An 11,155-nucleotide genomic window follows, 5' to 3' on the forward strand; every position below is an offset into this window, starting at 1 on the left:
GAAATAATTAATAGCAAGATAATAAATTCTCTTGTTTTTTATTATTTTTAAACACCGCTTTTATCGTTAATTTATTATTTTTTTTGTTTCTATTTAAGTTTCTATCTAATAGTAATATTATTATTTATAACTGATGATGAAGAAAAAAAAAATAAAACATCTTTGAGTGAATATAGTAGTTTTATTTTATTTTGCCAACAAGAATATATTAAATTCGTTTTTCTTATCAACATCAGGCAACGCAACACAGCGACAATTTTCCATTTCTTTTTATTTTTATACTTTTTAGGTGAAAAAAGATGAATTTATCAAAATTCAAGGTGATTCATCTATGTGTCATCTAGGTATTATCACGGTATCGACGTATCTTTCTTCCGGATCATCAATCTCGACGAAAGCAGGTTCCGATCTTCTATAAATCGTGATGTTTTCGTTGTGATCATCGCAATAACAACACGCACAATGACAATATAATAAGAAACCTAAAAAAAGGATTAATTCATTTATGTTATGATTTATATTTTTATATTATCTTACCCGATATTAACCAAAATAAAATGCCAGGCCAAGTATCTTCTGACAATAATGTTATTAAAGTCATGTTTGAGACAATCGATAAAATTCCTAGTGATGGTAAAAATGGATATAGCTTTGATGCTTGTAGTTCATCCGGTACGTTTTTAGGTAAAAGGTATAAAATTACTATACAGATACAAATGACTAGAAAAAATAAAAAAAAATGTATAAAAATTGTGAAATTTAAAATGTTGGGCACAATTTAATATTTAGAAAACGGTTTATAGAAAAAATCCCTGAGACGGGTCTAAAGATTTAAATTTGATGCCATTTTTTGGTATAGATTTTACATTCTTTCGCCATTTATAAACTAGTTCACTATTTTTTTTTTAAATAGCAATCCCCCATTTTTGTTACGGAATATGAAAGAGGATTTTCTTCTGAATTTGGTACAGCCAAAATTAATATTAGTTGCATAAGAAAATTTTCAAGAAAAATTGCCTTAAAGTTTCATGATTTTTCATTCATTTGAGGTAGAAAAATAGCAGTAGCCATGCGTTACCATAGCAACTAGTTGTTTTAGATATTTTACTAAGACTCACTTTTACCACCTCCTGATAAATTTATCCGATAGATAAATCCAGTTCTTAGCCAATGAGAGTGCTTAAAACCGCCGTAACCATGGCAACTATCCTCTAGATAGTTTATTAGGAGGATGGTAAAAGTGGGCCTTTGCCAATAATTAATTTTTGATATCTGAAACAGTTGGTTGCCATGGTTACGCATAGCTACTGCTATTTTGTTATCTCAAATGAATGGAAAATCATGAAACTTTAAGATAATTTTTCTTGAAAATTTTCTTACGTAACCAATATTAATATTGACTGTACTAGATTCAGAAAAAAGTCATCTTTCATATCCCGTAATAGAAATGCAGTATTGCTATTTGAAAAAATATCGATGACGTCATTACTCGTTTAAAAATGGCGGAATAAATTTAAAACCCATACCAAACAATTGCAAGAAATTAATTGTTTTAACGAATTTATCCGTTACTTTTGGAAAACCCTGTATATTAAGGCGGCGAAGATACATTTCTGCTGGTTGTGAAACACTGGGGCCAATACCGCTTGCAGTAGAGGTGCTACAATCTATACCATTAAGGATAAAATGATATTTGGGGTAGCGCCTCAGCCTAAAGGGATCTCCTTTATTCTACAAGTATTATGTATTAAGACAGCAAAGATACATTTTGTACTGATTACGAAAGATAGAAGCCGAGGTCGTTTGCGGCCGAGGCGCTACAATCTATACCGTTTAGAATAAAACGCGATCGAGGTAGCGCCTCGGCTGTAACTTTATCATACAAGTAACTGTTGTCTATTAAGGTAGCGAAGCTTCAAATTTGAAGATTATCTCATCTGTATGATACAAAACCGTGGTGAGCTGACCTCAAATTTTTTCACAGAAAGCAGTCAAATTTCATTAACATAAGAGATTTTAGGAAATATACAATTTTGAGTGTTTCAATCGGTATCTAAGATTATATTTATGTAACTTAACAAAATATATGGTACTCCTCAATCTCCAGGTTTATCTCCTCTTAGCGAGTAATTATTATGATGATAATTGCAATTGCCGAGGGGCTACAATCTATACTATTAATGATAAAACGCATTCGATGTAGCGCCTCGCCCGCAAGCGACCTCGGCTTGTTTCTGTCACCTCGTGATAACAATGCACGGTGACTTTATGATACAAGTAACTATTTTATATTAAGACAGCGAAGATATATTTCTACTGGTTGTCAAAGATAAAGCCGAGGCGCTACAATCTATACCATTAAGGATAAAGTGCTATCGATGTAGCGCTTCAGCCGCAAGGGAACTACTTCTTCATTCAATCAGCTGGAGAAAAAGCGTTAAAGTAAGATTTTGTGAATATAAAAGACTTTATGAAATATGCAATTTTGACTGTTTCAATCAAAACAGTATATTCAATACTTGACTATGAATCACGCAGTGTAATAATCGGTATCTAACATTATATTTATGTAATTTAATAGAATATTTGGTATCACCCACTCTCCAGGTTTATCTCCTCTTAGGCAGTAATTGTTATGATGATTATTGTAATTGCCGAGAGGCTACAATCTATACTGTTAATGATAAAACGCGTCGCCAGCAAGCGAACTCGGCTTCTTTCTGTCAACTCGTGACAACAATGACCGTGACTTTATCACACAAGTAACCATTTTATATGAAGGCAGCGAAGTTATATTTCTACTGATTGTGAAATATAGAAGCCAAGGTCGCTTGTGGCCGAGGCGCAACAATCTATGTATATCATTAGTATTTCGACTTCGTAATATTAATAACTATTGTAAATTAAGATAACAAAGATATATTTCCGCTAGCTGAAACTGAAGTTTGTGACCGAGGCGCGGTGTATCGAGGTAGCGCATCGGCCGCAAGCGACCTCGGTTTCATTCAATCAGCTCTAATACCAGTAACAGCATCCCTATAAAATAGATTCAATGATCATCGTGATATTAATTAAATATAAAGAATTAAACAAAATTCGTGTAACGATGATAGAATTGTTTATTTATATTATTCAGTGCTTACTATAGTATTCGACCATATAATGGTCTTCCTCAGGCACAACGTCAAAGCATAATTTAGATATTAAATGACATCAATTTCTTTAGGATGAATGATCTTGACTCAAAGTTGTTAATAATTACCCGTTAAAGAATATTTAAAAATCAATATGATGTATATTCTTAAATATAAATTAACAATTCTATCATCGTTACACGAATTTTATTTCATTCTTTCTATTTAATCAGTAACAGCATATCTACCAACAACACTAAAGGCTGAAACATCTCTGCCTCAACAATGGATCTAAAAATTTTAAACGGATTCACAAAGAAAACCTAAACCGAAGATATTTGAAGTAGATTTGATGATCCACTGTATTCAAGAATGTTCCAAAAACAACACAAGAAGAAAGTTTTGGAAAAAAATAGAAAAACGAATATTTAGCTAAAGCTGTGACAGAATTATATCAATAAATATTAGCCAACGTCAAATTCAAAGCGAATTCAAAACTATTCATTCATCAAGAATTACAATCTTAACAGAGAGTCCCTCAACGTTGCAATGTATCACTAATTAACAAAATTTAAGATATTGAATATATTGCCAAGAACAATTTGATTTTAAAGTTAGAAATGAGAAAGATAATGCGATTGTGAGAGCGATAGAAGGAGTCACTTGTAAATAAATAGTTAGGATGTTTGCTGACAAATTTTTGACTAATTTTTGATAAATGTACCTACGTGGGTGTACAGGATATTTTATGACTACTTACTGTGTCATGGAGTTATTCTAGATACTTTTATAGTCCCTAGAAAGTATACCTTAGAATCCTGGATACTTCCCAAGATTATACAAACCTGGCTAAACCCTAACTGATATCCTAACAGACCCTAACATCAACAGTGATAAGGTATCCATAACTTTTTAACTTAACCAACCTCAACTCAACCAATTTCTGCCACAATTCTTCCTTAATGTAATCAGCAATTCTATTGGTGTAATTTTTTAACATTTGAGGATTTCAACTCTGATTTTTAAAGGAATATCTGCACTATCATGTTCTCCGTTATTTTTTGTTAGAATGTACACTATTTTAACTTTTCTGAATATTTAGAATAAATTGTTTTTACGTTACTCAATACAGTGTTATAGAATTTGGTAAATTCGGTTCTTTGTAGATGATGTATAATTTTACAATATCTAAATTAAACAAATATGTGAGATATAGCAAGGAAAAATTGTTAAATTGAATGTTCTGCTATGGCTATTAAATGATAGTCCAGAAACATTTCGAATAGGAACCTCGAATAGAAAAGGTTATAGTTATCTTTAAAAGTGATGATAATATCATTTCGATTCATTAAAAATTAGATTTTATACGATATTTTTTAACATAATCGTAACAAATTTTTTTCCCCTAAAAAATGACATCGTTGAGTTTAAAAATTTTTATTTAAAGAACTAAAAGAGATTTTCAAAAATGGGTTTATTTGTTGAAAAGGTAGATCTTGACTCTATAATTTTTTAAAATTGCGTTGCGGTATCTTAAATAATCGATTTTACGCAATTTTTTAAAAATCAAGATAATTTTTATTTGAAAAAGTGAAATCGGTTCACTTTAAGAATTGATTTCTCAAAAACTAAATAATATTTTCAAAAACGGTCTTTTTTATTAAAAAGGTTATGATTATTACTAAAAGTGGCGACAATTTCATTTCGATTCATTAAAAATTAGATTTTATACGATTTTTTGAACACAATCATAACAATTTTTTTCCCCTAAAAAAGGAAAAATGACATCGTTGAGTTTAAAAATTTTTATCTCAAGAACTAAAAGAGATTTTCAAAATCTGATTTATTCATTGAAAAGGTAACACTCGGCTCTATAATTTTTGAAAATGGTATTAACATATCTTTAATAATCGAATTTACTTGATTTTTTAAAAATGGAAGTGACTAATTTTAATTTAAAAAAACGAACGAAAAATCGGCTCAATTTAAGAATTGATTGCTCAAAAATTAAATGATATTTTCAAAAACGGTCTTTTTTATTAAAAAGGTTATGATTACTACTACAAGTGGAGATGATTTCATTTCGATTCATTAAAAATTAGATTTTATACGATTTTTTGAACACAATCATAATTTTTTTTCCTAAAAAATGAGGAACGACATCGTTGCGTTTCAAAATGTTTTCTTAAGAACTAAAAGAGATTTTCAAAATCTCATTTATTCATTGAAAACAATACTTACTTATAAATATTAACCAGCAAACACCTTTCTCCATTGAAGATACATTTAAAGCAAAATAAATCGCCGAAATCACAACGATTTTTATAACAACAAGGACTATCGTTTGATGAGCTAACGTTGGCGAGGATTGTTCTGGAAAATTATTACTTGTTGATACCTAAACAATCAAAAATTAAATTAAATCAATATTTAGATTTCAAATTAATCTTACTTTGACTTTATCTTTATATTCTTGCACAGCAGCATCAATATCCGTTGAACTCCCGCTGCTTTCACTATCACTCGGTCTGGTTGTAACATTTTTATCTTCTTCAGAATCGGAACTTTCCATTCCGTCACGATATGAATTACTAGAATCGTAAGTGTAGTTATCTAAGAGGAGGTATTCTTTATCACTTTGGTATTCTACAAGACACAAGAAATAAACAAAAAGTAATAAATAAAAATTTCTTGTACCATTTTTAATTTTACTTTTAGGTTTTTTATGCCACAAAGACGCGTTTATAATAGAATTTGAAGGTTTCATAACTCTCCTTTCTTTTCTTAATTTACTATATTGGACGCTTGAATTTTGAACTAAAACAAAATCGTACAAATCTAAGTAGGTTATTATTAAAGAGAAATCTTACATAAATTATCAACACTTTGTAAATTTGATTTAAAACATTGATAAATAACGATCATCGTTATCATCGTGGCTTTAAGTCTTGCCGAAGCGTTTAATAATCGTACCAAATACGTTAAGGGGCAGGCGAAAGCCAAAATTGACGATAAACTTCCTACAACGAAAATCGCCAAAATTGGCGCCCCTGTTGTGGTGCTTCTGTATAAAATTGGGGTGACCAAAATTTGCCATTCCTTCTTCGCCAAACACATCACCAAAGCGTATAATTCGGGCATTACTTCGGTTAAAACAAGACATACCACGCAAATCGTACAAATTGCCATTGCTAATCGGGGCCAACCAACATCTCTTACTTCAAAGACACGAACTAAAGGTATTGCAGTTCCTGCTATTTCCCTTTAAAACAATTTAATTAATTAAAAAAAATTAAAAGATTTAATAAGAACCTGTAATGTGACATCAATGTAAATGTTAATGTGATTAAAGAATAACAAATAAATGGGACTATTATATAAATTGCTGCTTTTATGTATCTCGTATTTCCTTTTAGTTTTGTAAAATCTCCAATAAAACCATACGAACATAACGCTGAAGTAACCAAGATCTAAAATAAAAAAATTATTTATATCAGGGTAAATCACTTGGATTATGATTTTATTGTTATACACAAGTCCAATTTCTGTTCATAAAATCCTCAGTCCAACTCCAAAATTTAATGTCAGTGTGAAGAGATCCAACAGTTACAAATAGAGTGTAAGCTGATGTCATGGTGATGTAAAGAAGAACGCTGAAGAGTTTAGATCTCTTCAAAATTGAATTAAAATAAAAAAATAAATAAATTTAAAACTATCGATAAACTAACTTCTAAGCCGAGCATAAACAGCGCACTGACAACTGCAATTATCGAAACACCAAGTACATCGGGCCATGGTTCTCCCAACGAATGTGATTCTATTCCAAAAAGCCAACTTCTCAATTTTTGATTGCTTGTATAATCAACTGTTGCACTTGCTATTCTGGCACATGTCGCTCCAGCCATTAATAATTCAAGAATATTGAACCAAATTACCATGAAATGGCAAATATCTGTTGGTTTTCGTTTGCCAGATGATTTTCCATCGTAATATAATCCACAAATAGCTGGAAAGTTTGATTGAAATGATAAAAATAAGTAGATAAATAAAAAATATACCTGATATTGTAACAGTAACTATAGAAATTGCTAATGCAACGATAGTTCCAGCTCCAGAATATTCAGAAGCAGCCAATCCGATTAAAATCAAACCACCAAGTGACCAATGAATACAGACAAATCCAAATATTCCCGTAGAAGGCATTTTTGTTAAATATTGTAACCAAAATAAAGTTAATTCTTTAAAATAATAAATAAATTTTTAATGATTTATGAATCTTACTTATTTATTTGATGTTCCAAAAATATGTATTGATGTAGTTTTTCTTCACATATTAGAGGTGATTGTTTGGTTGTTGCTGGTGGGTTTTAGTTAACAAAGACCGTTGCACGTGCATTTTAGGTTCTGCATTGTCCCCGCATTAACGAGCTCCATCGATTTTGTACATAAACGCACGCGCTTTAACATAACTATAAGGAAAAAATTGTTTGGACCAAATCCATTTTTATTAATCGATTTGTAGATAATTTATAAAAACAAAATTAATGAATCAAATGAACTTGATAAACAGCACAACGTATTAAGTCAAATTTGGGTTTATATGAAAAATCACAAGTTTGATTTGAATCATAATTTGATTAAAGAGTAATATCAAAATCGCACTATCAGAAGAAGAACTGCAAAGATATAAACAAATAGGAAACAAAATGAAGCAAGAAATATGGAAACAAAAAGAATCTATATAAAGAAAAGCATCAATGAGTATGTCCAACTCAAGCATATCAGCAAAAAAGAAGGGATGGAATAATTTAAAGAACAGTATGAGCAGACACCATCTCAAATAAGACCAAGAAATGGAAGTAGAAATGACACCGACTTTAAAATATCTTTAGAACAAATTGGTGGTAGTATAAAGAAACTAAAAAACAGAAAAAGCCCAGGTCCTGACTTAATTACGAATGAAATGTTAAAGCATGGTGGACAGACACTTCCAGATCGACTATTCACACTTTGTGGAAACAACAGTGGAAAAGTAGCGTGACGTATTTATAAAAACCGCAAGATGCCGAAAATCTGCAGAGGTATTTACATCAATAATACATGAATATCTGCAAAAAACACTCGAAATAGCAGAAGAGCAGCATGGAACCCGGAAAAATAGAGGCACAACATTAGAAGCATCAGAAGATAGACAACATATACACCAACAATACTACTAAAATAAGGGCTACCCAAGGCATAAGTGAAGAAATAGCTATGAGCAAAGGAGTTAGATAGGAAGACTCACTAAGTCCGTTCTTATTCAACATACTAATGAACCGTATAATGGAAGCCATTAGACCCAAACTAAGATACAAGATAGGAACCCAAACTGTTAGCACAGTTTGCTATGCCGACGACGCTGTTTTGGTTGCAAGTAACGAAGATGACCTGCATAGACTAGTGTATCACTTCAACATAGCAGCTAAGCAAAACAATATGAAAGTATCAACGGAGAAAACAAAATGTATGGTAATATTCAAAGAACCAAGACTCCGCAAACTACGAGTTGAAAATTCTATAAGGTGTAGAAATTAGAAGCTATCGAGATTTATATAAAGAAGCACAAGTTACAAAAGCGACACAAGTGGCAGGCTGTCTAAGAGGCACTATATGGGAATAAATACACACGTATAGAAGGAGGAGGAAAGCCATGGTACGACTCATACTAACATATGGTACAGAGACGACAGCAGAAAGAAAGAAAACTAAACAGAGGATGAGGGTGGATTCTGGATTAGCGGGAAGGCAGGCTGCACCGCCCGCAGCACTTTGACCTCAGCAGAATTTGCCTCTGCAGATGTCAGTGTCACTTATTCCCATGTTCAGTAAGTGTTTCTGTAGATGCGAGACATGCCAGTGTCCAGTGATTACACCTATGATCAAACGTAGGTTCGTCTTGCACAGCCTCATAAATAAATCTGTTCGTTTAGGGTCAGACTACATCAGAGCCTCCTTGGCTTGGCGGTATCCTGGTGTCCTGTCCCAGTAAGTTAGAAACTTCTTACGTATTTCCTCTTTTTGAAGCACTATTAAAGACCTTATTGTTGGGGCGATGAATGGTTCTGGCGATCCCGGAGGTTCGCCTGCAGCTTTCCAGTTTGTCCACCATGTCATGAAGCTTATTTTCCGAATGACCCTTTGAGGGAGATAAAAGTCTTGAGATCAATCTATCAGAAAAAGATGTGGAAAGAATGGATGAGAGGAGATTGGCCAGAATATGCGTGTATTCCTCGTCTGCGGAGTAAAGTCCAAACATAAGGCCTAAAAAACAGGGATGCATCCCTAATTGACGGTAGAAGAAGATTAATATTTGAATGTTTTTCATGAACTATGTTCTTAATATGAATTTAATTAGACTTTCAGAGAAAAACATAACCTTTAGCAGAAAGACGATGTACAACATCAATATCCATGAAGGAAACAGGATTAGTTAGAGACTCGGATACACTCTTCATGAAACCCAATATGATTAGGTTATTGCATGTGGAGTATTTTTTCAGAAGCAGAAAACTCCCCCAATTATTTTCTCATTTATCATTAATTTTATAAATTTATCTCAAAATCGGAATTCTTGATCCCGCAAGACGTTTATATATCCTCATATTTATATGACATCTAGGATTACCAATATTTTTAATAGCCATTACCACATATTAATATATAATTACCACAGATTTAATAGTTGTATTAAATGGTACATTTCCAAACGCATGGAAACATTCGCTAGTAAGACCGTTGCCAAAGAAGAAAATAGTTGAGCCCCTTCATGATTTACGACCGGTTAACATACTGCTCTGTCTAAATAAAGTCTTTGAAAAGCTTTTAGAGCGCCAGTTACATCAGTATCTCGCGCTTCTCGTAAAATAATTGGATTTGCAAAATAGACTCCAGTGACTGAAAGAATAGATCCAACTCCGTTCTAGATTTGTTCGAAGGAGAATAAATGTTAATCACTATTATTTACATTTTGCTCAATTTTCAACACTCTATAATTGACTCGATACTTTTCTATTTTAGGTGGAGTAACTCAACATACTCTATTCACCTCCGCAATAAAATACAGGAACTACCATGGGATTTCTTAGTTCTAGTAAATAAGGATGCAACATGGAAACCATCTATAAATAAAAGTTCGGAGAGTGAAATTGCATTCCAAATTGTGTTCTCTTTCTCTATTTGTGGACGATTAAAACTATCATTAATTAAGTAGTCTGTTTTTGATTCATCCGAACTCGGAATAAAAAACGGTTCACTCGAACTCCACCTGGTCACGTCGTTGCATTTTCAATCTTTTCATATTGTTCCTCTAATACAGATACTTTAAATGAAGCATACTCCTCAGGGTATTTAGCATTCATTTTTTAACATTTCATATCAGTTAGGCGTTGGGTTTTTAAAAGATTTATTACATCCTCTGTAGTTGTATTGGGATATAAACGGTAGACATGGAAATGATGATATTTTTGGGCACCTTTAGAGTTGTATTAATTGCAGCTCCCATTATTGTATTGGAAGTGCGCTTTTTGCGATTATTTTTTTATAGTCATTATCAGTAGAATTTAATTGATTTTTAATCGAATCTTTGGTAGATTTAACTTCTACAAAATTATTTTGTTCTAAGTCATTATCTCGAGTAAATTTTTTATTTTTCTTTTCTCTTATCATAGAATTGGAAAATGACAGGTGGAGTCGTAGTGACCTCTCACTTATTTGCTGCAGATCTTTGAAGGTTTTGTGAATTCTTTCTCATCAGCCTGTTCTGCCATAACTAAGATCCTGCGTGCCGCAGCGGTGTCGATATAGTGCTTCACTCTGAGGAAGGTTGGGGTTACCTTCTTTTCTCTGCATCTTCGTAGAAGAGCCAAGCTACTTAATAGCTTGCGTTGTCTAATCCGTAAGTCGTCAAAATCCTTGATTTGTTTGTTGATCCTCCCCATAAAGGTTGATGATATAAATACAGAATTGTTTTATGTAAACAT

At 32.3% G+C, this 11,155-nt stretch overlaps 1 protein-coding gene across 2 annotated transcripts; it reads right to left on the minus strand.

Moving 5' to 3' along the window:
* Positions 1–161: 161 nt before the first annotated feature.
* Positions 162–7,505, minus strand: LOC111429307 (torn and diminished rhabdomeres). 2 transcript variants are annotated; one of them, XM_023065179.2, is made up of 11 exons: positions 7,416–7,505; positions 7,193–7,372; positions 6,863–7,140; positions 6,667–6,804; positions 6,447–6,604; positions 6,005–6,396; positions 5,847–5,951; positions 5,587–5,780; positions 5,376–5,532; positions 538–720; positions 162–482 (listed from the first exon to the last, which is right to left on the minus strand). In XM_023065179.2, the coding sequence occupies exons 2-11, from the start codon at positions 7,335–7,337 to the stop codon at positions 337–339; spliced, it is 1,896 nt and encodes a 631-aa protein (XP_022920947.2). In that variant the 5' UTR covers positions 7,338–7,372; positions 7,416–7,505; the 3' UTR covers positions 162–336. The 2 variants fall into 2 exon arrangements, with proteins under 2 accessions (XP_022920947.2, XP_022920946.2); XM_023065178.2 differs by having other exon boundaries at positions 5,832–5,951.
* Between the last annotated feature and the right edge of the window lie 3,650 nt (positions 7,506–11,155).

This window comes from Onthophagus taurus, chromosome 1, assembly GCF_036711975.1.
Source record: "Onthophagus taurus isolate NC chromosome 1, IU_Otau_3.0, whole genome shotgun sequence".
NCBI classification, from domain to species: domain Eukaryota; kingdom Metazoa; phylum Arthropoda; class Insecta; order Coleoptera; family Scarabaeidae; genus Onthophagus; species Onthophagus taurus.